The 27,705-nt window shown below is 37.2% G+C and overlaps 2 protein-coding genes and 1 non-coding gene across 4 annotated transcripts; all 3 read right to left on the bottom strand.

Annotated features, from left to right (window-relative positions):
- Positions 1–3,992: 3,992 nt before the first annotated feature.
- LOC147859941 (uncharacterized) lies at positions 3,993–8,024 on the bottom strand. 2 transcript variants are annotated; one of them, XM_087325048.1, is made up of 6 exons: positions 7,492–8,024; positions 6,661–6,767; positions 6,466–6,574; positions 5,805–5,966; positions 5,188–5,376; positions 3,993–5,093 (listed from the first exon to the last, which is right to left on the bottom strand). In XM_087325048.1, the coding sequence occupies exons 1-6, from the start codon at positions 7,759–7,761 to the stop codon at positions 5,058–5,060; spliced, it is 873 nt and encodes a 290-aa protein (XP_087181174.1). In that variant the 5' UTR covers positions 7,762–8,024; the 3' UTR covers positions 3,993–5,057. The 2 variants fall into 2 exon arrangements, with proteins under 2 accessions (XP_087181174.1, XP_087181175.1); XM_087325049.1 differs by having other exon boundaries at positions 5,188–5,361; positions 7,492–8,022.
- Positions 8,025–18,108: 10,084 nt separating this feature from the next.
- Positions 18,109–18,211, bottom strand: LOC147859940 (U6 spliceosomal RNA). Its single transcript, XR_015530297.1, has one exon. It is a non-coding gene; the product is annotated as a U6 spliceosomal RNA (small nuclear RNA).
- Positions 18,212–23,618: 5,407 nt separating this feature from the next.
- On the bottom strand, positions 23,619–27,104 carry LOC147859939 (alpha,alpha-trehalose-phosphate synthase [UDP-forming] 6-like). The gene is made up of 3 exons (XM_087324343.1): positions 25,040–27,104; positions 24,669–24,942; positions 23,619–24,538 (listed from the first exon to the last, which is right to left on the bottom strand). Exons 1-3 carry the CDS (start codon positions 27,070–27,072, stop codon positions 24,218–24,220), a joined length of 2,628 nt encoding a protein of 875 aa, XP_087180469.1. The 5' UTR covers positions 27,073–27,104; the 3' UTR covers positions 23,619–24,217.
- Between the last annotated feature and the right edge of the window lie 601 nt (positions 27,105–27,705).

Genomic DNA, 27,705 nt, shown 5'->3' with positions numbered 1-27,705 from the left:
GAAACAAAAAACAAACCTATTAACTCAAGCTTTGTTTGTAGCCCTTAACAAGAAAACATCAGAACAATTGTAGTTTAGAAACAAAGAAGCAAACTCTTCTAGCTTCAGTTCAGAAAACAAGACTAGAAATTTGAAAGTTCCTATTAGCCTTAGAAACAAAGAAACAATAGGAACAGAAAACATTAGCCTTAGAATTCTCATCCTATTACAAAGAGGTCAAAACCATCAAGGTCTTAAATTCCTAGTCCTTAACAAAAGCAATAAGTGTTTATCTTTCTAGTTCTTAACAAAATTATTCAAGTTTTTAGATTTCTAGTGCTCAACAAAACTAGCAACTTTTCCATTTCTAGTCCTTAAAACAGAGAAACCAAAACTACTTGTGTTTAGATTCTTAAAAACTTAAAAAGGCTAAGGAGTCATCAAGCTCACTCAGCAAATCATCCCTCTTGTTGTGAATTCCAGTTTTTTAGCCATGATTTCCAAGCAAACCAACAAAGCCATCTCTTCCAATTCCTACCATTCAACAGTTGTTAGTAAGCCTTCTAGTCTTTGTTCTTCATAACGATTATAATCATCACTGAGATTCCAGTAGAAAGCCATACCTGCAAAGATTTCTTACAGTGCAGAAAACATTTCTCTCACTCAGACAGAAATTTCTACTTATTTGTAATTCAGAAAGAAATTCTTGTCTCCCTCTCGGAATTCAGAAGAATTTCTGTGATTCAATTAATTCCAGAGGGCAAGGCTTTTGACTTCCAATCACTCATCTTACTCTCAAAAAACATTAGTGATATCTGCAAAGACATCTGAAAATGTCTTGAGGCGTGGAGACATTTTCTTTTCTTTGAGACCTTTCGCTCAGATATAATTTATTTTTTCAGCGAGTGAACAATACCATCTCTTCAAATTAGTCTACATCAAGAGACCAAAGCAAGGACCATGATCACCATGATCTGAGATTCTAATCAGTCTCCAAAAACATTAGTGATCTGTGCAAAGATTTCTATCATTCACCAAGAACTTTCATTCCCAAATAAATTGACATCTGCAAAAATTTCTGTTATTCAACAAGAATCTTGAGTCCTAAAGACAACAATCACCACAAAAGTTTCTGTCATCAACAAGAAGCAAGGACAACATCGCATGATCACCATGATCTGAGATTCTAATCAGTCTCCAAAAACATTAGTGATCTGTGCAAAGATTTCTATCATTCACCAAGAACTTTCATTCCCAAATAAATTGACATCTGCAAAAAAAAAATATTATTCAACAAGAATCTTGAGTCCAAAAGAAAAAAAGCGCGACAAAAGTTTTTGTCATCAACAAGAAGCAAGGACAACATCGCAATCAGAGCTTTCTGGCATTAAGAAGAGCCAAAGGCACCATCGCTACAATTTTACAAAGCATTTTGCCATCGAACAAAGAAATCTGTGTATTTTATTTCCATAGAAAAGAAGCCATGATGGAAGTAGACCTTGAAGAACAGTCACAGAATCCACGAGACTCCATTGTGCTTCTATCTCCATCGCTTCCGATCTCACCTTCTTTCATGAAAAAGAGTAATATCGCCTTTCTACCTCAAGTAACGAGAAGTTTACCTCTCAACTATTCTAATCAATCGCAGACTAGACCTCCTATGCTTCTCTCTCCTTCTTTATCAATAAAGAGTAATGATTATCCATCCCCAGGAAGCCAAAAACCTCTCATCTCTATAGATCCTACATTATCGTCAAGTGATTTAGACACCTTTCTGAGTCTGAATAGTACCAACGACACTGATAAGAAATTCTCACCTTTCTTTCTTCGTGTAAAAGCCATTAAATACAAAACAAAAGCACTCCGACATGACCTCAAAGGTATCCAAGCAAGACAAATAAAGCTTTCGAGCTTATACAGCGAATCTCTGAGCAAGATCATAGATTTAGACATGTCCGATGTTATTTCCCAAGCATTATGCATAAAGCTCGGTTTAGATGCAATGGAAGAGGAAAACGAAGCACATCGTAAGATAGAAGGATGTGAGAAAGGAAGCTCGGTGGATAGGGTTAGAGTTTTTGTTACGAACCGTTTAAGGCAAGAACTCTATAGTTCCTCAGCGGTTCTTTTTTCTCTGCAAGAAAGAATCAAACAGATTCAAACAGCAGATTTGAGAAGGATTATTTATGTTTTGAAAGGTGAAACAGTGAGCGACGAAAGGCTTGAGAAGATGATGGAAACAGGAGAAAGCGAGGATTTTTTTATGCTCAGATCAGATCGGGCTCCCATTAATACTAATATTGAAGAGCGATATTCAATCCGAATTAGCACAGAATCAAAAGCAAGACATGAAGATCATCTAGAAGAAGATGTTGTCTTACATATGCCAAATGAAAAAGAAGAAGAAGAAGAAGAATGTGATTATGACGCAGCTATTGTACAGTTCAAAATAGCTCAATCTCTGAAAGAGGCGAGAGAGAGATATGCATCAATGAAGAGGATGGATAACAAGCTGTCAAACCTGAGAGAGATATTCGCACAGATGTGTGAGAATATCATGGATTCGCAAGGCAATCAAATTATAAATAATTCTGCCGAGTTGAATGACATCGAGAAGAATTACTTGGTTGAGCTTTCCATGCCAGAAACTGCAGAAACGGCATGTGAAAGAAACAATAGGAGTCACAATAATAATGATAATTTATCAGAGCTAGCAAAGAAGATGATGATGACGAAGAAGAAGAAGAACAAGACGCAGAGTAAGAATCAGGAAAAAGCGAAGAAAATGCAGAGATTCTGTAACTGTAAATGGATGATATTCTTCCTCGCGTTTCTTGCTGCGTTGGTCATCTTCGCGCTCACACTCATGTCCAAAATCGTAGCAGAAATAAGAACGGTAAGACTTCCCCAGTTTTTCTCAGGTAGGCCATATGTGAAAATAACGAAAAGGTTAGGGGCATTTCGGAAACAAAGGAAATCCGAAGGTATTTCGAGCACAGAGCAAAATACCATTATATATATATATATATATTATTATATATCCATTCGATTGAGACAATTCCATTATATCCTCTTTTGAGAAGCTTGAAGCACCGTTTCTTAGTCTTAGTCTGCTCCTTGGAATTTGTTCGATTCATTCATTCAAGTCATCTCAATTCTGTTGCACACTATATTTTTCTTAGTCTATCCCTTGGAAATCATCATTTGATTCTGTTGCTTGGAAATCATTCAAGAAATACCTCTACAGAAATTGTTTAGTTCAATCATTCAATTCTGTTGTGTTCTATTTTCCATAGTCTATTGCTTGGAAATCATTCAAGAACTACCTCTATCTAGATCTATGCCTGGTCATCTTGTGTGCATACATTTTAATAGATTTGGGCCATCAACACTTTGATTCTATCTACTACTAACTTCTTTACATACTATTTGCAGGTTATAGAGATTACCAAGGTTCTTTTTAAGTTATCAAAGTTTACACATTTTTTCACGAAGTGATTGCTTTTATCCAATGCTCTGGAGTCTGAACTTTAAAGTAATTATTTGTATTCCCAATGTTCTCACTTTTGGGTGTAATCTTCAAGCATTATCAAGAGTTGCACTGACTCTTTGAAAACTATTCAATGAAGGTGGTCATACTACCTAAACCCTAAACCCCAAATTTCACATCAGAACAGCTACATGGCTTGCACAATTGCAAATAAGAAAATATTAATTATGAATCCAAACTTCTTCATGCTCATCCACCATTCACTGGAGATCAGAAGAAAATTATAAAATCATTCTTTCATTTATGCAATTTTACTGCCCAAATTCAGTGAGGTGTCCACTGATTCTTGCTACACTTAAAACTAACATCCTACTGTCATTCTTACATGAAGAAAGTCCTGACTGCCTAGCTAATGGGTTATCAATATGATGGCATCTTTTATATATACAAATAAAACGTATACAGACCACAACAGAACTCGTCTTTTTTATAGTGAAAACATTATCAAGAGAGTACATGTGTAAGAATAAAGACCTCTTTAATCACATAAATAGATCAACTCAAAAGTATATTGCTATGTACATGCTGAGTTTTCAACAAAAAGTAAACCATTACACATAAATAGATCATTTCAAGGGATTACCCCATGCACATCATGGGTCTTCAATGCCTGAGGACGATAATTGTGATGATCCCCTATGACACAATCTGTTATGATGTCAATGCACCAGTTACAGTGATAATATATTAACATAATGTTTCTCATTTTTAAGCTCCATTATTCCATTTTTTCGCTTCATTGATTTGATGCTTGTGGTTGCACATCATGAAACGCTACATCTATTGAAGGTGGACGTTCAACATGGCTAAAAATAATCATACTCCTGGGCTCGTAAACCCATCCTATTTGTCATATTATCATACAATGCTGTCATTCTTGTCGTTTTCTCTGCATCAGAAATGACTCCACATTTATTTGAACTCCAAATATATACTCTAATAAGAACATTTCCTTTCTCAATTTCAATATGATGGTTTCTTCGTACAGGAAAAACCAGAGTTGTTTATATGAACATGGCAGTATCTTAACATAGAATAGATTGGCTATTTCTGAATCTTTGATCTGAAAGAAATATTTGTTTTGACCCATCTCTCTTCAATTTGCCATTGAGCTAATGTCATTGCTTATTCGGCCTTCAAATTCTTCTAGTATTCAGCATTCACACCTTCAATCTTCTCTTGGATTTCACAAAGAACTCTAAGATTCTTTGTATATTCCACCTCACACGTAATGTTACGTGTTTGATTGAGATGATCTCAAACAAGAGATACAACCTTTAAATCATCTGTACACTGACCTTTAGTGTAAATCACGTTCAGGCTTGTGTCGCATGCTATTTAAACAGTTTCATGGTGCACATATATACAAATTCAAACCATTGCAACTGTTTGTTGATGTCTGGTGCTGACACTCCATTCTATACAAAACACCTCTACCAATTTAAACAGGTCACATACTTTTAAACTAGCTCACATCGTAATGTCAAACCTGTTCCAAGGTAAACTATCTCAGCCCATAGTCTTACAGCTATTCCACAAATTGAATACCAATTTTCTCCGCCACCTACAAAATGTCAATTACTTCACATTGTTCATATTTGAACTCAGTGAAATGAATTTCAATACATTGTATAATCCTTTATGTTAATAATAATTACCTGTAAAAAAGAGTTCACATCTTCACCCCATAGCCATGCATCACAACCAGCATCCCTTGCCCCCCAGACATCGTTTCTTCGATCATCCCCTACATGAACCACCTCTTCTGGTTTCACTTTCAGTAACTCACATGCAGCCAAGAATATTGCTGGGTTGGGTTTTTCGGCACCCACCTGTTCATCAACAAACTAAAGGCAATTAACTCAATACCTCATAGGATTATACAGCAATGAGACATCAAGTCAACGTTATATAACATATTCCAAACAGAATTGATTTGGATCATTGATATAGACATATTACATACAGAAAAAGAACTTTGAAGTAACCTTGAAAGGAAATTCCCCAAATACCTTAGTTAACCCTGAAAGAAATTTTATGTGTAATCTAAGCAAAAATATGATCAATTCGTCCCAGTTTTCTCAATTATATATGCTATTTGATTCATTATATAGACAATTCATCGCCTTTTTTTCTCAATAATGTGAGTTGTGGGAGCAATCATAAAGTCATAGTTCCCTTTCTCTTTTTGAGGATTGGTTCAAGGGTGTTCAGTGGAGTCGAGAGCATTTGGGAGTTCTACCCTTGTATACATTAGACATTCTAGCATTTCTACCTCTGCAGAAATGGCGAGTGCATCAAACCAGTCATGGCACTCCATTGCCTTCATAAGTGGCCTCAGACGAGTATCAAAGTTAGACACAACAGCAAGTTTCACACCAGCATTCCTCAATTCTGTAAAGATTCTTCCTGCATTTGGATCTACTAATTTCCATGCCTGTTAGGATGAAAAAAAATCACAGGTTAGTTTACTAAAATAAACATAAAATAGGGAAAATGTCTGAAACACTCTTTGAGTTTTTCACCATGTACCCAAATGCCCCTGCGCAATCCAAATAAACATAAAATAGGGAAAATCTCTCTCTTTCTTTCTCTCCCTCCCTCCCTCCCTCCCTCCCTCCCTCTCTCTCTCTCTCTCTCTCTCTCTCTCTCTCTCTCTCTCTCTCTCTCTCTCTCTCTCTCTCTCTCTGTTTAATTTATCGTGCCATATAAAGTTCATAATCACAATGTAAGCTTATCATAATGGTGAGAGGGAGTTAACAAGGTGTTCCTTGTACACATAATTATCTCCTTAGAGACTATCATAACACTTTATCATCCAACATGGTGAAAGGGAGTTGACCAGGGGCTTCTTGGGATATATGAAAAACTCAAGAACATTTCATGTGTTCCCTTTATAAACAAAACATTTTCAACAAAGAATGCAGAATCTTAACCTCAGCACTAGTGTAGTACTGATACAACTCTTCTGAATAGTTAGGGTCCTTGCAACCTGTTGACAGCTCCACAATGTGACGCCAAAAGGGCCTTGCATCATCTTTAAATCTTTAAAAATAATCCAAGGTTAGTCATTGAAGCTCCAATTAAAATTTCTTCAGTTTGCAAATTCAAAAGTTTAATAAAGTTTTCACCTCAAAAGGGAGTTGCACCATGGTTTCGCATAAGCCAACCGGTATCTAGCAAGAATCTCTGCTTCTGATAGATCCACTCCATACATTTTTCCAATTGTTTGATAAACCTGACAGGAAAGTAGAGAGCACAACTCTTAACACATTTTGAAATAAAATGAAATCATTCTAAATACATGCATCTCAATATTTTGACTCCAGAACAAAAGAATTGCAAATACATTGCTGAAGGTCCTAACAGGCATAGAGTTTCTACTTTCTTTAGAGAAACGTTTTCAAAGAGGAACAAAAATGTGGAAATATATGATATATGAATGAAGGATTATGAGAAAGACAAGAATAGGTTTCAAATACTTTAGAATAAAAGGTACCCCTGACAGCTGTACTTTCTATTAAGAAATTTACTACCAGGTATGAACACATTGAAATACACATTGTGCTAAAAAGATGTAGTTAAATAGGTAAGAAAATGTTCAAAATGCGCATCATAGAAGCAACGTCCATCCAAAAATTGACTGTAGACTCTAGATATCTTTGGAAATAACATATATAGTTTCCATAACAACTGTTCTTTCCTTTGAAAAATTTTTACTCACCTGATAACTATTCTTTCTTCTGAGAAACGTTTTCCACAAAGGTATAAAAATGGTAACAAAATCCAATGTCAATAAAAGATTATGAGAAAAAAAACAACATAAGCTTTTTTAATTCTGAGAAACGTTTAGTTTTCAAAGAGGCGTGGAACTGTTCAAATATATGTGCATTGTGAGCAAAAGATTCTGAGAAGAAGCAGAAGACTTGAAAAGACAAGAAATTTTAAGTCTTTCTAAATACCTTAGCAGCAGGTTGAGAAGGGACGATGAGAGTGCCAGCAGCATCAACAAACAAAGCTTTGTATTTGAGAGATCCACCACAGAGAGAGCGTCTGAAAGCGTCATAGTCACTCAGAGATATATCCAGAGACTCTTCTTTGGAAGAAACAGAAAGAGACCTGCCGCGATTTCTAAACCAAGATCTGGAGTTATCCATCGTTAAAGCTATATTTCGGGACCTGAAGCTTTGGCGACGAAGCAAAAATCCTCTGCATACAGATTCACAGCTCATCTTCTGCAATTTATTCGTCCTCCTCTAGCTTCTTCTTCTTCTTCTTCTTTAGCTCTACTTCGGCCACTTCCTTATTCTTCTTCTTCTTCTTCTTTCCTTCTTCGTTGAAGTTCTTCTTCTTCTTCTTCTTCTTCTTCTTCTTCTTCTTCTTGCTACTCTTTGTTCTTCTCCTGCTTCCTTTGGCCTTGTCTTCTTCTTCAGTTTCTGCGGTATGTTTTTCGACTTCTTCTGCTTTCTGCTTCAGTTTCGTCGTCTTCTTTACGCACCATTTTTATCTGAAGTTTCGAACCCGACAGGATTTCGAAAAAATGAAAATTGATCATTTCATTATTTAGACAGAATATAACCTTCGGTTTTCGTTATTTTCCCAAATACCCCTCTCAAATGCTCTTCCATTTTCTTTTATTTCCCAAAATACCCTTCCATTTTCTTTATTCCCCAAAACACCCCTCGTAACAACCCCCCCCCCCCCCCAACTCGAAGGCATTTGTCAAAAATCAACATATAAATTTCATCTCTTTTCTTCTTGTCGAGGGTAATTATCCTCTTAGCTCCCCTCGCATTTAAGGAGTCGGATTGAAAACGTGTTCTTTTTGTCTCTTTAGAAGTCTTGCATTCCAAATCCAAAACGAATATGTGATTTCGATGTAGTTTAAACCAACTGCAACCAACTTACACTGTTGACGTTTTCAAAAGAGAGTTTGATGACCATTTGTATTCAAGACAAATTCGAATATGATGAAAATAAATGAAAAAACATAAATAACATGTTGATGAATGTTGTATAGACTGGCGATAATGGTTGGCATTATATTTTTACATGTAATGTTTGCCACATACATGTAGAAACTAATACAACATTGATGTGCGATATTTAAATAATTTATGAAATAATCAATAAGTGATAAGATGCTCAAATGCTCGCGACTCATGAATTGAAATACATATGAAGATTATGTGTCTTACAACTACAATTTCTTGGTTAAGAGTTTATTGTGCATTAATTCCTCACAATAAAAACCTACACGTATCTTTAACCATATTAAGAATATAACATCATAGATGTTGTGAATGTATGTCATGAGCTAGATCAGAAAACATAAAAGAATGCAACATTTTAAATTGGACCAATAACATTGATTTGCTACATTTTCTTTTGATAATTTTTTCCAAAACTCAAATGCTCAAACACTTGTTAAGGGAAGAACCTTGTATATCTCGAAGCATGATTATGTTTGACTCAATATCTTATGAGCTCTTAACTTAATTACATTATTCAAGTATCGAGGTTATGATTAGCATTTACAACCATTCGTATTTCCTAGAGATTGTTTCACAATTGAACCATGTTTTAAAACGTATTTTCAAGGCATTGAAACTATGAGTATTTGAATGTATATAAAAATGTTGAATTATTTGGAAGATATATTCATGTTCTTAAGATGGATTAGTTCGTTGTGTACGATTCTATATAAATAAAATAATATTCTGGTCGGAGATTAATAATATAGAGCAATCCATATTAAGTGGGTGTGTTGATAAAAATTGAAGTAAAATAAAGTCATCAACTCAATACTTGCCATTTAGATTTGGGTTAGTTATTACGAGAAAGGAAACATGGCACGCAAGGATTGTTTCTCATGCTTTCTCATGTGATATCGCAAATTGTAACACTACACAAATCAAATAGTTGCTAGTAACTTCCAAATATAAGGTGTCATCTTCAAATTAGAAGATTACTCACATAAGGTTATTTTCTTAATTAAAAACTCTCACTGCCAAAAGATGTTAATTACTCAATTATAGCTCTAGAGCTAATGCCAAAAGACGTTGATTACTCCTAAAATGCATTGCTCAAAATACCACTAACATTATTAAGGAGGAGGTCATATATATGGTGCAACTTCTTGTCGTTAGTTACGATTAGCTAAATATTGTTTCATATGTTTGGTTCATACAACACAATTAGGTTAGATACAAAAACTTTAACATATAATATTGATTTCAATTTCTTGAAGAGTTCATGATGTAGAATTACCGATGAACAAAAAATCTAACATAATTGTATGACTTGTCATGCAATGGACTAGCATAGCATCAAAGCAAAACACCTTCATATCATGAATGAATCATCAAATATTGCAACAATGACATATTGTGAACAAGTAAGCTTGAATTGCAACAATGTTATTTAGTGATTGTGGAATGTGGATTTCAAATATAACTAATGATCCCCTTTAATATATTTGGAACTTACCTTGTGTACATATTAATAACCTTTCTTGGAGAGTTGTTCATCATGAGTTTTTGAGTCTATTTTATATACAAGTGATGTGCACATTACAAGTTGGTTCTCATAGCACTTAAAGTTCAAGGGTGAAACAATTGCACTTGTTTTCTTTATTCACCCTAATCCCCTAAGTTTATCTTGTTTAACACCAACCACCATTAGTCAATCCCCAAAGAGTGAATAAACTGAATGTGGAAAATATATTGAACAATCGCCTTGACTTCGAAATGAACAACCACCTATTTATAAAATGTGAATAATTAGTGCATATAATAATTTGGCTTAAACAATTGGCTTACATTGAAATGTCTATGCAAACCTTACCATCCAATGCCATGTCTTTTGTGTAGGTCTTGGACTCTTCATATGTAGGTTTGGCCATAAAACAAGTGGGTTTATGTAAGCTTGGAAAGAGTATTAAGTAAATACATGCCCATTACAGGCAAACCATTTGGGAATGGTAGCAAGCATCCTTTTGAATCTATTAGTTGTACTCTAATATAAGACTAAGTGACCTGTGGTATATCGATGACACAATTGGAAGGTCAAGCTTGGGCCTTGGCTCAAAGGGATTATTATTGTGCAGAAAATTGTGCACGCCATAACTATTGCTTAATGTGGATTCTTCTCCTCAAAATTAAATGCCTTGGACATAAATTATTACCACTAATTCTACGATAAAAGGGGGATGCATGCATGATTATCATGTTCCATACGGTGTAATTTTTCAAGGTTAGACATTTAGATTAAGCATAATCCACATCCTCTATTATTTTCACCCAATTGTAGCATTATTCTGAAATGGTGATCATATTAGATGCCACCATGATTGGTACAATTAGAACTTAATATGTGGAGGCTTTTTGTAATTGCGATGAAAAAATATTTTAGGAAAATCAACAATGTGAGATTATGTGACATGCATCCAACCATTTTTAAAGATCAAAGGATGCATAGAATACATCCTAAGTACTCTTAAAAGCTATTATGTTCAAAATGATACATGAAGTGATTTATTCCACTGAGTCTTTTTGGCTCCTTATAAACAATCTCAAGCACACCGTGTTAAAAGAGTCATGAAAATACTTAATATATGCATCATCATCTCTTCCTTCAATCTGAATCGGTATGGTAAAGCCATTAGGCTTGACTACAGTGTCATCCTCGTAACGAAATAAATTAACAGTTGTTTTATCCAATATGTTGTATGTATATATATTTATATAGCATGATGGATAATACTTCTTTTGTAATGCATTATATTATCGAGTTAGGGGTGGGAACCTCAAGAAGAGATGAAACCCCACATAGTCTATTCAAGATTGGTACTAGAAGCTGCTTCACAGAAGTGAGTATAGCTATGTTATGGAAATATCATGAGAAATATAACATGCATGTGGAGACAACCATAGCGATTTCTTGAAAGGACCATGTGGAGACAATTTGAGCTTGGTTAACACTTGACAGTCAATGAGATTGTTCATAGAGCCCAAACTTTAATAGAGTTGAAAAAAATATGCATATGGTTGCAGCATCGCAACCAAGTAACCGAACATCCAAAAGTATGGCTAATAAACCTTAATTGTAAGCAATGTTGTAGTTGTGGAAAACTATGTCCATGGACATGTATGCAACTTACGTAGATGTTTTCATAGGTGTGCACCATGTTGTTTTTAGGGTGCAAGTTAAGTTTTTTAAAACTTGCATCACCCCCTCCCCTAGGTAGCACTATAAGCAAGCACGTTGGTTGAGCAATAACAAAATCTTCACATGAGCCAATGGTTTAATAGTTGATTCCTTATGCATGCCTTTCCTTATGAATCCACATGATTTTTATGTTGTGTAAAGGCGTCCCTCCTTGCGGGGGAGTCGGCCGAAAAGTCGACTTGAGTGTCGACTGGTCGAAATCGGCCGAAAAGCCGAAAAGAGTCGAATTATTGAAATCGGCCGAAAAACCGAATTACCGAATTTGGTCGAAATTCGGAAAGCAAAATAATAGTCAGTTGCGAAGAACCAAATCGGGGGTTAGCTGATCGAATTCGGTGAGAGAGTCAAATTCGTACTCAATCGAATAGACACACATATACATATACATATGTCTTCTACATACAAAGAAGAAAATGACTTAGTATATATATGCTGACAGGCCTGGTAGTGCGCCTGTATGTGGGATAACTCACTAAGAGTGAAATAGTGAGAAAAGGGGGAAAACCTACATAACGTATGTGAGGGTGTGAGATATATATATATATATATATATCTGAGAGATAAACGTGAAGTGTGTGTGCGGTGAATCTGAGAACGACTGGTTTTCTGCACAGTAGTGGCTGTGCAAGAGTATACGTACTCAGAAGCTAAGTAAGAAGAAAAGAAGTGTGAAGCAAAAGAGAAAAAGACAGAGAAGCTTCGGAAGCTTCGAAAGGAATAGTCACATGCGTGCTAGAGTTTGAAGAGCTTGACTGAAATCGTGGTTTCAGTATATGCTCATACCAAATCAGGTTTCATTGTTCTGTGATTGTATTCTGTCATTTCTCATAGTGAAATCTCTGTTCCGTGGTTTTTCCCTAAATCAGGGTTTTCCACGTAAATTGTGTGTTCTTTCTTATTTCTGTTTGCGTCTAAGTTCAATCTCTGATTTCGAATCGGAGTGAAATTCTTTCAAACTGGTATCAGAGCCGAAGGTTCTAGATGGAAGGGAGCGTGAGTGGTTTTCCTGGGATGATTGTCTTGAACGCACAGAACTATTCAGATTGGAAGATCAAAATGGAAGATCTCCTAATAGTAAAAGACTTGTATGAGCCCATAGAAAACAAGGATATACCAAAGGGGGTAATAGATTCGGAGTGGAGAATCCTAAATAGGAAGGCAGTGGCGACCATAAGACAATGTGTAGACATTAGTGTCCTACAACATGTAGCGAGTGACACAAATGCCTTCGAGCTATGGCATAAGCTTTCCGCCCTCTATGAAAGGAAAAATGCCTTAAATAAGACCTTCTTGATGAGGAAGATAGTGAGACTGAAGTATGTAGATGGGGAGAGTATAGTAGAGCACATTAGTGTGTTTATGGGACTAGTGAATCAGTTAGCATCATCAAAGTTCCCACTAGATGATTGTATGCAGGCCACACTTTTATTATGTACTCTACCCGATAGTTGGGAAAACCTAATAGTAACACTCAGCACTTCATGTAAAGAAGACAACTTATCCTTACAAGTAGTAAAAACGAGTATTCTAAATGAAGAGACAAGAAGAAAGGATAAAAGTACTTTATCTCAATCGGAGGCTAATGTGACCCAAGAATTTAGTAGAGGTAGAAGAGAACATAGAAGTCTAGAAAATGGGGATAGGTTTAGGTCGAAATCTAGAGGAAGACCTACATGTTTTTATTGTGGGAAGCCTGGTCACTTCCAAAAGAATTGTCGACATCTTAGGAAGGACAAAGGCATGGCTGATGAGACCGAACCTAGAAAAATCTCCGATGATAAAAATACCTCAGCCATCGTAACTAGTGAGGAAGAGATGTTGTTCATATGTGAACAAGCTAGTGTGAATCTTGCAAGTGCTGAGAGCTCATGGGTAGTGGATTCCGGTGCATCATTTCACCTAACTCCCAAAAGAGAATGTTTCTCATCCTACACAGCGGGTGACTATGGTCATGTAAAGATGGGAAATGACGGGGAATGCAAGATTGTGGGCATAGGAACTGTGTGCTTGCTAACATCTACAGGTTGCAGGTTAATGTTGAAGGATGTACGTCATGTTCCGGATGTCAGGTTGAACTTGATATCGGCTGGACGGCTAGACGATGAAGGGTACAGCGGTGGCTTCCAAAATGGTTCATGGAAGTTCTGTAAAGGGAGCCTGATCGTGGCTCGAGCCCAAAAACAGAACACACTGTATGTAATGCATGGGAAGTTGTGTCGAGAGGAAGCAAATGTAGTGGCTGGCTCAGATGGTGAGTTGTGGCATAAAAGGCTCGGACATATGAGTGAAAGGGGAATGCATATCCTTGCGGAAAAGGATTTCCTACCAGAGGTGAAAGGAGTGCATTTGGAAAGGTGTGTGGATTGCCTCGCTGGAAAGCAAAATAGAACAGCGTTTCACTCTAGGCCTCCAATGAGGAGAGAGCATGCCTTAGAGCTGGTGCACACCGATGTATGTTATGTTGATGCCCCATCTCATCGTGGAGGACAATACTTTGTCACATTTATTGATGACTTCAGTAGGAAAGTGTGGGCTTATGTGCTGGTGTCTAAAGACCAAGTGTTGTCGGTCTTTAAAGAGTTTCATGCCAGGGCAGAAAGAGAATCCGGACAAAAGCTGAAGGCTGTCCGGACAGATAACGGTGGCGAATATAGAGGCCAATTTGAAATGTATTGCAAGACTCAAGGCATCAAACTTGAGTATACGGTGCCGAAGACACCTGAGCTAAATGGTCTAGCAGAAAGAATGAATCGGACCATAATGGAAAGGGTAAGAAGCATGTTGGCACATGCAAAATTGCCAAAATCATATTGGGCTGAAGCAATGTTGACTGCTGTTTATCTCATAAACAGGTCTCCATCAGTGCCTTTGAAGGGGGATGTACCACAAAGAGTGTGGACAAGGAGAAATGTGTCTTATCAGCACTTAAAGGTGTTTGGATGTTTGGCCTATGTACATGTTGCTAAAGATCAGAGGTCAAAACTGGACAGCAAGTCCAAACCTTGTATATTCTTGGGGTACTCGGAAGACGAGTTCGGGTACAGAATGTGGGATCTCCGTGACAAGAAAGTGATAAGAAGTCGAGATGTCATATTCATGGAAGACAAGACTATCGAGGACTGGGAGCAACAAAGACCAGAGTCGTCTCCCAAATCGACCACTGCTATGGAGTCAATACTAGTCGATCCGACTCACACACAACAATCGGCTAATGAAATTGAATTTGAGTCGGTCGATACCCAACAACAATCTGAGTCGGTCGACACCCAACATCTGACTGATACACACGAGTCAGAGTCGGAAGATGAGTTGCTGGAAGAAAACGGCCATCAGCCAATTATTGAAGGGAGAAGATATCCACGAAGACAAAGGAAGGTCTCTTCTAGATATCCAGCCAGTCAATATGTTCTCTTGACTGATGAAGGGGAACCAGAATGCTATGAAGAGGCCATGACTGATGCACACAAGGAGAAATGGTATAATGCCATGCAAGAAGAAATGGATTCCTTGCATGAGAACCTAACTTATGAGTTGATGGAGTTGCCTGATGGTAAGAAGGCACTTAGAAACAAATGGGTCTACAAATTAAAGACTGGTGAAGATGGTAGTACACCCAGGTATAAGGCCCGTATCGTCGTAAAGGGTTTCCAACAGAAAAAGGGTGTTGACTTCGATGAGATTTTTGCCCCAGTTGTAAAAATGACCTCTATTCGGACTGTCTTGAGTATGGCAGCTAGTATGAATCTTGAAATCGAACAACTAGATGTTAAAACAGCCTTCTTGCATGGTGAGCTAGAAGAGGAAATCTATATGCAACAACCGGAGGGCTTTGAGGTAAAAGGAAAAGAAAATCTCGTGTGTAGGTTGAAGAAAAGCTTGTATGGTTTAAAGCAAGCTCCACGACAATGGTATAAGAAATTTGAGTCCTTCATGTTGGAACATGGATTCCACAAAACACAAGCCGATCATTGTGTATTTGTGAAAAGGTATAATGAGGGTGACTTTCTTATTCTGTTGTTGTATGTGGATGATATGTTGGTTGTTGGACAGGATGTCAAAAAGATTGCAAGCTTGAAGAAATCATTGAGCAAATCATTTGCCATGAAAGACTTAGGACCGGCAAAACAGATTTTGGGAATGCATATAGTCCGGGACAGGACTGAAAACTTGCTATGGCTGTCACAAGAGAAATACGTGACAAAAGTTTTGCAAAGGTTTAATATGCGCGATGCAAAATCAGTCGGATCTCCATTGCCAATGGACTGTAAGTTAAATTCAGGACAATGTCCGAAATCTGAGAAAGATAAGGCAGAGATGAGAAGAGTGCCGTATGCCTCTGCGGTTGGTAGCCTTATGTATCCTATGGTTTGCACAAGGCCGGACATTGCATTCGCTGTCGGGACAGTTAGTAGATACATGGGAAATCCTGGAAGGGAGCATTGGGAAGCTGTGAAATGGATTCTTAGATACCTCAAGGGAACTTCGAATGTATGTCTTAGATATGGCTCCGGGAAACCTGTACTAGAAGGTTTTACAGATTCTGACATGTCGGGTGATGTAGATTCTAGCCGATCCACATCAGGGTATGTGATGATGTATTCAGGGGGAGCTGTGTCATGGCAATCAAGATTGCAAAAGGTTGTGGCTTTGTCTACCACCGAGGCTGAGTATATGGCTGCAGTGGAAGCCGGAAAAGAACTGATTTGGATGAGAGAGTTCTTGAATGAACTAGGATTGAAGCAAGACAAGTACTTACTTCATTGTGACAATCAAAGTGCTATCCATCTGGCTAAAAATGCTACCTACCACTCTCGTACAAAGCACATTCAAAGAAGGTACCATTGGTTAAGAGAAAGAGTGGAAGAAAATGAGTTTGCTCTATCTAAGATCCCCACTGAAGAAAATGGCTCAGACATGCTCACAAAAGTTTTGCCTATGGAAAAACTTGTTGCATGCAGGAATAAGATTGGCTTGGTTGGTTCTCCCCCTACAGGAGTGAAGGGGGAGTTTGTTGTGTAAAGGCGTCCCTCCTTGCGGGGGAGTCGGCCGAAAAGTCGACTTGAGTGTCGACTGGTCGAAATCGGCCGAAAAGCCGAAAAGAGTCGAATTATTGAAATCGGCCGAAAAACCGAATTACCGAATTTGGTCGAAATTCGGAAAGCAAAATAATAGTCAGTTGCGAAGAACCGAATCGGGGGTTAGCTGATCGAATTCGGTGAGAGAGTCAAATTCGTACTCAATCAAATAGACACACATATACATATACATATGTCTTCTACATACAAAGAAGAAAATGACTTAGTATATATATGCTGACAGGCCTGGTAGTGCGCCTGTATGTGGGATAACTCACTAAGAGTGAAATAGTGAGAAAAGGGGGAAAACCTACATAACGTATGTGAGGGTGTGAGATATATATATATATATATATATCTGAGAGATAAACGTGAAGTGTGTGTGCGGTGAATCTGAGAACGACTGGTTTTCTGCACAGTAGTGGCTGTGCAAGAGTATACGTACTCAGAAGCTAAGTAAGAAGAAAAGAAGTGTGAAGCAAAAGAGAAAAAGACAGAGAAGCTTCGGAAGCTTCGAAAGGAATAGTCACATGTGTGCTAGAGTTTGAAGAGCTTGACTGAAATCGTGGTTTCAGTATATGCTCATACCAAATCAGGTTTCATTGTTCTGTGATTGTATTCTGTCATTTCTCATAGTGAAATCTCTGTTCCGTGGTTTTTCCCTAAATCAGGGTTTTCCACGTAAATTGTGTGTTCTTTCTTATTTCTGTTTGCGTCTAAGTTCAATCTCTGATTTCGAATCGGAGTGAAATTCTTTCATTTTATGGGGGTGTCCATGTACTTGTTCAATGTAGCAAGGAGAGAGATGTTGGCTTCAAGGGGGTACTATAGAGGTATTAATAAAGTTATTAGAAAACATCCTTTACTAATTCATAAATAAGCAAAAGCATCACTAATATTGTCTCGGACAAGACACGGCAGTAGAGAACTGAACTAACTCAATTCTAAAACAGCCCAAAAAGAACTCACTTTTGTAGAGGATTAAGCTAGGAAATTGAGTCTTAATTCCAACTTTCACTTACTAAAAAACAAGTAAGAAAATTTGTATTCTTTTCCATTCCTTAAGATTTCTGTTTTGCAAACAATGCAAGCAAGATGTGATTCATTTCTTGATCTTCCAACTCAAACCTAAGTAACGAAGATATTATTCTACTCTTCAGGTTTCATTTCTAACAGAAGCAAGAAGGCAAGGTTAGATCGACTGAAATCTAATGAAAATCCACGCCTAAAACTAGCGATAAACAAACAAGAGGAGGTAGCAAGGAAAAGCGAGGAAAAAATTTGGACCATTTCTCGATTTGTGCGTGTCATCCTTGCGCAGGGGCCATGCTAATCTTCTCTGTATCGTTCCAATTTTATCAGATGTCCCCGAAGGGACAGAGTTAAGAGATTCTTGAGTCTCATATATAGTCTAAAAGGTTTGTGCCGCCTTTGTATGTGGGACATGAACTAAACCATCATAACCTTTTCATTTGATCTTGTTCTATCACTCGCCTATATGTCACCCATCCCTTCTCAACATGTGGAACACAATTTACAAAGAAATATTTATTACATGTTCTTGTTTTTCTGTTCATACTAGAGGAGAAGATGCCTTACTTCATAAATTTAGGCTTGAGACACAATATTTTTACTAATGAGTTTTGCAAACATGATTGATTTGGAGACCACGATGTTTATGTGAATCTATGAGAACAGTACATGTATTTCACCACATATCCATCATGCCTACAAATATGATGACATATTCTTTGGTTTTAAGGCTTAATGATTTCTAATGTAAAATATTTGTCTTAATGTGTACGAGTTCAAGTAACAACGACCAATGCCATTTGGGCTTGTAATGTAAAAGGAACCCATTTGGATTTCCAACTGGTATAAAGAGCAAGAGCTCTCATGCAGCACACACCTTTGGGATTATCTCTTGATCTTCATTCTCTCATGTAGAGCTCTCATGTAGAAGTTAGAACACACCTTGTGTGTACCTTATCTATAAATAATTATTTAACTAGGGATAAACATATTTCTTAATTAGTGTATTGATTCAACATAAATTATTGGCACTAATGTTATGATAAAAGGAGGATGCGTACACGGTTATGTTGTTCCACATAGTGTAGTTTTTCTTAGTTCATCAAATTGCTAGTATAGGCAAATACTCCCATAATTTTGCAATAGGACTTTGTCTACAACAATCTTGGAAACAATGGTAGATACTAGAGATTATTGTTTTTCGTATAAAGAACTACTTTTGCAAGAATGTTCAAAGATCGCAGTAATGTGCTAGAAATACCAACATCGCCAAAGTACATGAAATTCCAACATTTTTTTATATTTTGACCTATTCATGTTGGAAATACCCATAACTATCCTAAAGTGCTAACCAAACATAGAACTTCTCATGTGATATAAGGGCTAGTATTTCATGCACATTTACCATTATTTTGGTATTTCCAAAATTCTTTGAGAAGTGCTAGTATTTCTAGCATTTGTTTTTCCAAGAAAAAAGTGCTTCCCATTAGTTAGGTGAATTACATAAACAAATCAAGCAATGTATATTCTAAGTATCTATAGATACTCTACTATTTTACATGTCGCTTTCATACATATTTTGGCTATCGTCGTGTGACACCTTGATCAAAATATGTGAGGCAATCGTTGTTCACATAATAGCAAACGGTTGCTTGACAAAACCTGTTATTTTTCAACAAGCATCAAGACACTGCTAGCAAGTCCTGAATGCAGCTAGACATTGATATCATCGAAAGCCACTTTTACCTTTTGTTGGAAATTGTGGCAAAGAAGAAAGAAAAATCTTTTTACTGTGAAATAAAACTTATGTAATGCCAAAAATATTTACAATAAGGGTTTCAAAGGTTTTGGCATTTGTAAAATAAATTAAAATTTCAAGAAATTCTAAACCATTCAAAGAAATGAAAACTTATTCATAAGCATTGGAAATTTTGTCAATAACAAAACAATATAAGTTTTTAAAAAAATATTAAAAAATATCTAAAGAATGTATATGATTTTGTAATTCATGCATAAATTTGTGCATGTATGTGTATGTGTATTAGAATTTCACATTCGCCACCTAGACTCAGGATTTTGCTTGTTAGTGAATTGCATCCTAGACGAGCCATGGGTCTACGATAGATGTTTGTTGCCATATTTGGGCTTGTATAACATCAACCCATGTTGCCAATTAAGTTGGTGGCAAGTTCTTTTCATAGTTTGTCGAGTAGCATGTATAAACATTGGTTACTCATACTTGAGGGTTACTCCATCAAGTCATAGACGTGTTCGGGTGTCGTGCAAACGGAAGCCACACTAAGGACAAATCATCCTTGGGCATCTAATGCCAACTTGACAAGCATGAATCACCTAAAAATCAAAACTACTTCGTGCAACTTAACTGTAAAAGAGAGGTTTAGGGATCATTTTGGGGATTGGTTTTTCAAGGGGTTGGATTAAATACCAATTCATGGGAATCACATACATATCAAAATTATAAAATGATATGTAAGAACACATCTAACTTCAACACACGATGATGATCTAATCCAAATACTCATTTCAAGAATGATAATTCAATGTCCAAAGTTGCAAAGTTATAAAAACCTTTAGGTACTCAAAGTTCAAAAGCAACTTCTGAACATTGCTTTTACACAATGGGGTGGATTTTTCAAAATGCATTGCAATCTTGGAATATTCATATGGATATTGTTGCCAAAATTGGAAAGGAAAATGAACCCGCAATAGAATTTTGAAGGTCTCATTCAATACGAATTAGCCAAGGCACACGATACAAAGTAGCCAAGGCACAACCCTTTCTAGTCGAAGCTCAAATAACCCTACATGCCCAACATGTAGAGGCTAAAGAAGCCCAAATCCAAATTGCAATAGAAGAGCCTTAATATGTGTTGTCATTACAAAACATATTGCATGACACACTACAAGTAGAGTTGGAAAACAACTATACAATACAAGAGGCACATTGCACACCAAAAAGAAAATGACACAAAATCACAAGGAACCCAATCACGAGATGGAATGAAAGAGAATTTTTACTTCGCAAAAATGGTTAAATCCATTAGAGCTATTAATGCTAACTTAAACGAGTAAGTTTTGGTTAAGCTCACAAGACTGATCAAATAAAAAGAAATATTAACATGAAAACCCAACTCATGGTTAGTATGAATGAAGTGAGACATAACAGAAAGTGATCTTTATCTAACAAACACTCGTTTGTTGCACTAAAATTGAGGGACAAGTTTATATTTAGTGGGTCTAGGGTGGACAATTATTTGTTACATTCCAAAGGTTGATTGAATGAGAAGAGGTGTTGATGCGAAAGAAAAATGGTAGTTGCAACTAAATTGGGGTGAACAACTTTTTCATTTGGGATTTGCTGACAAAGGTTTTACTTGAGACCTAAAACAATCCAAGGGTTAATCAATTATGTTATCATCTATGGCTAGCTACACATAAAGATTGTTATCGATTTATCAATATGAACATATCTCGATGTTGTGACTCCCTTGTTGCATTTGAGGCAATCAACCTCCTATACAAATGTTAGAGTTATAGGCAATCTTTTTCTAATGATAGTTTGTTTCGAAATTTTCGAAGGGAGAAGTTGGTCTAACTATGGATCGTGACACTTGTATACTATTTTCCTTATAAGATAAGAGCCTCGCATGAAAATAGTGAGTTGCTTGTAGACGGAACGTAAAAGGGAGGCCATAAGGGGGGGAACATTGATTATTTCTAGCTAAACCACATAGCATAACATAATTGGGCACCTATTTCTAGGCAAAGGAAAAAACACACATGTGACACCCACCAAGTGTGATTACATAACTCACTTGACACGTACCCATGAGAACTGAAGGGATATGCATCCACATATACTTTTGACAATTTGTTTTACAAAAGCCCGTTGCATGATAAAGGGTAGTAATAGATTATTACACATCCTACATCGAGCAAAGTTAAATTTTCATGCCAACAAAACATTTGATTCATGAGGTTTCTGAACTAAACATAAAATCAATAGTATTAGATAAATTTACATTTTTTTTTACTTCATACGCAAATGAGTTGATTGTGGTGTTGAATGCCTTGGAGTTAATTTTCCAATGCTCACTATATCATGGGTTGGCACTTTTTTACATGGCCTTAACATGCATGACCGCATTTTGTGCATGAATCTTAAACTAATGCATGTCTAATATCTATATAGAGTGCATTATAGAAAATGCTTCATGAATATGGGCCCACAAATATACTACATAGTGATCTTCATGCTCCAACCAAATACGTGAATTGTGGATAAAGGTACATCTTCTATTCACATGATATGTTCATGTGGTTGACTCAAGCAGTACGCTACCTCTCCATTCGAGCCATTTGACATTATCCTCAATGTTCTTATAAAGGGATTTTATGTATTCATGTGCATGTGTATTGATTTGTGTTTCTCGATTGGTGATGTAAGTACACATCTTGACACACGGAACTTGGGTGTTCAATGATTTAATAATATTTAATAACCAATGTATATCCTTTACATTTTAGAATTTTGGCGTTGTATAAGATGGTCCATTAAGGGAAACAATTGAATGCATCCTAACTAAATATCATTTCAAGTCGCAACGTGTTTTTCCACTCTATTAGAGGATGTAATTTTACATAAACATAAAATATAGGTTGTTGAATGTTTGTACATGCATTAATTAAGTATATTAAACATAAAATTCCACCACCAACTTCCATAGTCAAACCTGAAAACACCCTCATGTGAAGGACTCAAAGAAACACATACAAATGATATTTTATTATTAAACATTAACGTCATAAGTTAATATACCACCATCAAATATGTACACCTCAAGGGTCAAATCAAGTGTTTATATCTTTGTTCTCCATGTTTTGATGTGTACATCAATCCAATTATTTCAATCATGATCTTTCATGTATCATTGATATGCATGGTCTATCACCTCCTCCGATCCAACTATTTGAAAATATCTTTTTCAGTTCCTTCCATTGAGGGAAAGAAGAAAATTGAGGATGTTCTCAAAGGAAACCACATGCATCAACTTCTAGGCAACACATAGAGCTTTAAGGTCCCTTTGCATGGCCATGGGTACTCGGAACTATTCTCCTTATTGTTCACTAGGCTCCTAAACAAACACTTGGGCTATTTGATCTTCACTTACGAGCTTCACCAAAACTCGAAAAAAGGTACTTCAATGCTTAGTTGTATGTAGTTCAAATATTAAATCTCTTAATTGAAGAAAAATCCCCAAGGAATCTGGGACTTCATGCAATGCCAAAATCCTGACTTTTCCTATTTCATAAATTCCATGATAATTCAAATACCAAAAGAATCCAAATAAATCTTTTCAACAGGATGCAGAGTATTTATATCACCATGATTTCAAACATGTAAACCAGAAAACTGTATTACATTTCATACAGATCATAATATCTCTTCCAGGGAATCATGAAGACCAAATTGGGTAATTTCCAATGTCTACAAAGCTGAGCAGTCACATCTGAAATTTCCTAAATTTGATAGCCAAATTAAAATAAGGTGTCCTTGGCTTGGGACACAACATTCGCTCTCTCTCGAAAACCACAACATACACCACAATTTCAAATCCCACCTATTCAATAGTACTCTACTTTCTCATTCACTTATAATCATTCAATTACTCCTCACATCAATATATATACATATGCATTAATTAACTAGACAAATATGGATGAAATCACACTTTTGACTCCGACAAACGTAAGTATGTATTCAAAATTTGTTCTAAAAAACTTCTTACAATATCATGTGGCCCCACTCCGAGGGTTAAAAGAATAATGTTGTTCTGAACAAGTCGGGTAAGTCTTATCCCATTAATAAAAGAAAAAAAAAACTCAGAGCTAAAGACAAGATATATATACATATATACTTGCCCAAAGCCACAAACATTTCCGCCGAGTATTTGCTATATATATTGTAAGATGAACCGACCTATACACACGGGAAAATAGCTCACAATCCAAAATTGAGCAAACCTGATATGAACAAAGCCATTAAACATTGTATGCATCATCCTATCAGCTCCCTCCGAACTTCACATTGTACACATGAGAATGTAGAGTAGAATCTTGAAGAAAGGACTTCACACATACTTTTGGAGGGTGTGGAATCAAGACTCCCACCATCATTCAAGGAGCCATTAAACTGTTCTATCTCATATCTGATAACTTTAACCTCTTTCACTATAAGAAGTAGTGAGAAACTCCCAAACTCTAAATTTGTGTATATTGCCAATTAGGTCCAGCTTTTTGTCAATATATCTATATGACCAGCATTGATTTTTCAATATACGTCTTCAATGTGCAAGCTGCCAGTAGAGTTGCCTTTTATAGGATCAGATGCAGTAGCAATTCCCACTAATAGCCTTAAGACCTCTGATGTATCGTCAAGAAAGTATTTCGCTTTACTTGGTTTTCTCCCAACAGTGCACAAAAACACCTCTGCTGACGGTACATGAGGAGGTGAAGACATAGCTGCCTCTATGCTTTCAAACATGTCCTCATCCGACCTATCATCACCAACACATAACACGAAATTGGGTGGCGTGCCACGACTCGCTAGTGTAGACAGTATTTGCTCTACAACCACTCCTTTGCTAATTCCCTGTGACAATATTAGAGCGTTTGTCAATCACTACCAACCAACACCACAAGTATTTACAATTTGAAAAGCGGATGTAACATTCAAAAAGCTAAAAATGTTAATGCATTGGTAACATTCAATGAAGACCAACCTGAGGTTTAACTTCAATGATCTGTTGTCCTGACTTAACTGAAACAGGCTCATTTGCAAGAACACTTTCTAAGTGATCTAACAATTCCTTGGCTTGCCAAGAGCCAAAATCTGGATCCGCATCTTGATAGTGCCATACCAATGCACTTTCTTTTGCTTCTATGTAAGACCCATCAGTACTCTCAGTGTATAGCTTCAAGACAGGAGAAACTACTTCTTTCCAGCTAAAATCTATTATAGGCAGAGGTGTCTCCCAAGGGGCATCCTTCTTCCACCTGCATACAAATATCAAAATATATTTCATATGAAATAAATTACAATTCCACGTATTAGTGATCATATTTTATTCAACTCTGTGAAATAAACAAATACCTGTAAAAGAAACCATGCTCCGCTGCAATACCAAGATTCTCACAAGATGAAAACCATTCGCTGAGAGGATGACAACCTCTTCCACTTACTATGAAGACCATATTGCACGGGTCCCGACACAACACGTCTAATACTGCAAGAACATCCTGATTAGGAGCCTTGTTAATAGACCCTTGAGGTACCATGGTTCCATCATAATCTAAAAAGATAGCTCGGCTCTCTGCATTCTTATATGATGAGACAATATGCTCATCAAGCAGCAATTTCTGGAAGTAAGGATCAAGCGCAACTACTCTGAAATTAAGACCAAATCCTAACCCATAGCATAGCCATCGCGAATGATCCTTACAAGCTCTTTCTAAATCTCCAACGCAACTTTGGGCCCAATACGCAACATCGTGAGTACTAACATATTTATAATGTTTTTCATGTCTCATTTGTTTTTCTGGTTCGGGCATGATTATAGCTGAATTCATAGCCTCAGCAACAGCTTCAATGTTCCATGGATTCACCCTTACTGCCCCACTGAGAGATGGAGAGCAACCAATGAATTCTGAAACTATCAACATACTCTTCTTTGAATCAGCATTAGATAACCCTGGCATGGCGTCGAGGTCCGGAGTACTTTGTCTGCACACAATATACTCGTAAGGAATGAGATTCATCCCATCTCTAACTGCTGTGACAATACAACATTCTGCAATGTGATAGTATGCAATTCTTTCAGACAAAGGTATTGCTCTCTCCTCAATAAGGATAACCGGAGAATATCCATCAAACCCATATGTTTCATTGATCCTTGAGACTGCTGACTCAGCCTCTAACTGAAGCTCTTGTACATCTTTTCCTCTTCCTCTCGCCGGATTAGCAATCTGAACGAGAACAACTTTCCCTACCCATTTAGGGTTCTGCCTCAATAACTCTTCCATAGCTAGAAACTTGAGGCTTATCCCTTTGAAAATGTCCATATCATCTACGCCCAATAACACAATCTTGCCTTCAAACTCTGCCCTGAGTTGCTTTATCCTTTCAACTGTATCTGAAAGCTTAAGCCCATCTTCCAATTGACCCATATGAATACCTACGGGCATGATCTTAATACCAACTGTTCTACCATAGTAATCTAAGCTTATATAACCTCTCTTTGATTCATATTCCAATCCCAACATACGACTACAACAAGACAAGAAGTGTCTTGCATAGTCAAAGGTATGGAACCCAATAAGATCTGAATTCAAAAGACCTCGTAGAATTTCTTCTCTAACTGGAAGTGTTCGAAAAACCTCCGAAGAAGGAAATGGACTATGGAGAAAGAATCCAAGCTTTATCTTATTGAATTTATTTCTCAAGAAAGTGGGCAAGACCATTAGGTGATAGTCATGAACCCATACAAAATCTTCATCTGGGCTAATAACTTCCATGATTTTTTCAGCAAATAATCTGTTGACTGTGACATAAGCTTTCCACAGAGATCGGTCAAACCGACCACCGTGGCCAGGAACAAGAGGAAGCATATAATGAAACAGGGGCCATAACTGTTGTTTACAGAAGCCTAAGTAGAATTTATCTCTTAGGTCGTGTGGTAAAAAGGCAGGGACACACCTGAAATTCTCAAGCAAGGTTGAGTAAACTTCTTCTTGCTCGGAATGTTCTATATGAACGTTGAGGCAACCCACATATACTACTTCCATGTGTTGAGGAAGGCCGTCTTTAAGCTGCAGAAGGAGAGAGTCGGTGTCCCAAGTGAAAGTCCATCCTCCGCCATAGCCATCAGAGTTCCTTAGAGCTTGGAGGGGCAGGAAATGGGCAACTATTATGATTCGATCCTGCTGAGCTAGGGTGAGAGAGGATGAGGAAGAAGAAGAAGGTAGCAAATCTGAGGAGAGGTGGTTTGAAAGAGAAACGTCGGTTGAAGAGGAAGGGGTGGGCTTTGACAAACGTTTGGTGTGTGAAGAAGGGAGGAGGAGGGGGTCCTCTGCCTTCGCTCCTTTTCCTGTTAGATCTACTAGATTTGAGTATGACCTAGAAGCCATGGCTTCTTGCTTTGGGGGGGGTCGATTCTCTGCTAGGGTTTTGATGGTGGTTCTGGCCTCTGGTGGGAAGAGAGAGAGAGAGAGAGGGAGAGCCTGCAAGAAGGAGAAGAGGAGGATTCAGAGTGGATCTGAAGAGAGAAGAGAAAGAAAGAGTAGAGAGGGACAGAGTGTATTGGGCGATGGTTTCAAGAGAGAGAGAGAGAGAGAGAGAGAGAGAGAGAGAGAGAGATGAAGGGGGGGGGGGGGGGGGGGGGGTCTCGAAGCAGATGAATCAGACAGAGGGAGGAGGGGGGGGGGGGTGTTAGAGAGAGGATTTGAATTAGTATTGGTATGTATTCGTATTCGTATGCGTATGCTTATACATACGTATTCGTATTCGTATTTGGGCTGCTGACAGGGACAGCAACCGATTTCGTCCGTCGGCCTTATCCAATGTACAGTAAAAAAGAAGGAAGTAGTAGTAGTAGTAGTAGTAGTAGTCCCATCATCCCATCCATTTATTTCTTTGGAAGGGGAAGGCCTTCCGTTTTCTTCTCTCTTCTTCTTCTTCATCTTCTTCTTGATTTTACTTTAAAACTTTCTTTTTTTTTTTGGAAAAAAAAAACCTTATTATTAATTATTATTACATATGTA

Source organism: Azolla caroliniana, unplaced genomic scaffold (genome assembly GCF_043228905.1).
Source record: "Azolla caroliniana isolate FFs.n. ecotype wild unplaced genomic scaffold, voAzoCaro1.0.p SCAF_9, whole genome shotgun sequence".
Taxonomy (NCBI): Eukaryota; Viridiplantae; Streptophyta; class Polypodiopsida; order Salviniales; family Salviniaceae; genus Azolla; species Azolla caroliniana.
The sequence above is the reverse complement of the archived record's forward strand: the minus strand, read 5'-3'. Positions and strand labels throughout refer to the sequence as shown.

Bases quoted from the DNA above. Each gene is read 5' to 3' on its own strand.
- LOC147859941 (XM_087325048.1), bottom strand. From the start codon at position 7,761: ATGAGCTGTGAATCTGTATGCAGAGGATTTTTGCTTCGTCGCCAAAGC. The intron at 6,768-7,491 runs GTATTTAGAAAG...CTTTCCTGTCAG, and splicing joins CTTCTCAACCTGCTGCTAAG to GTTTATCAAACAATTGGAAA. The intron at 5,094-5,187 runs GTAATTATTATT...GACATTTTGTAG, and splicing joins ATGTGAACTCTTTTTTACAG to GTGGCGGAGAAAATTGGTAT.
- LOC147859939 (XM_087324343.1), bottom strand. From the start codon at position 27,072: ATGGCTTCTAGGTCATACTCAAATCTAGTAGATCTAACAGGAAAAGGA. The intron at 24,943-25,039 runs GTATTTGTTTAT...ATTTGTATGCAG, and splicing joins GAGCATGGTTTCTTTTACAG to GTGGAAGAAGGATGCCCCTT. The intron at 24,539-24,668 runs GTTGGTCTTCAT...ATATTGTCACAG, and splicing joins TCATTGAAGTTAAACCTCAG to GGAATTAGCAAAGGAGTGGT.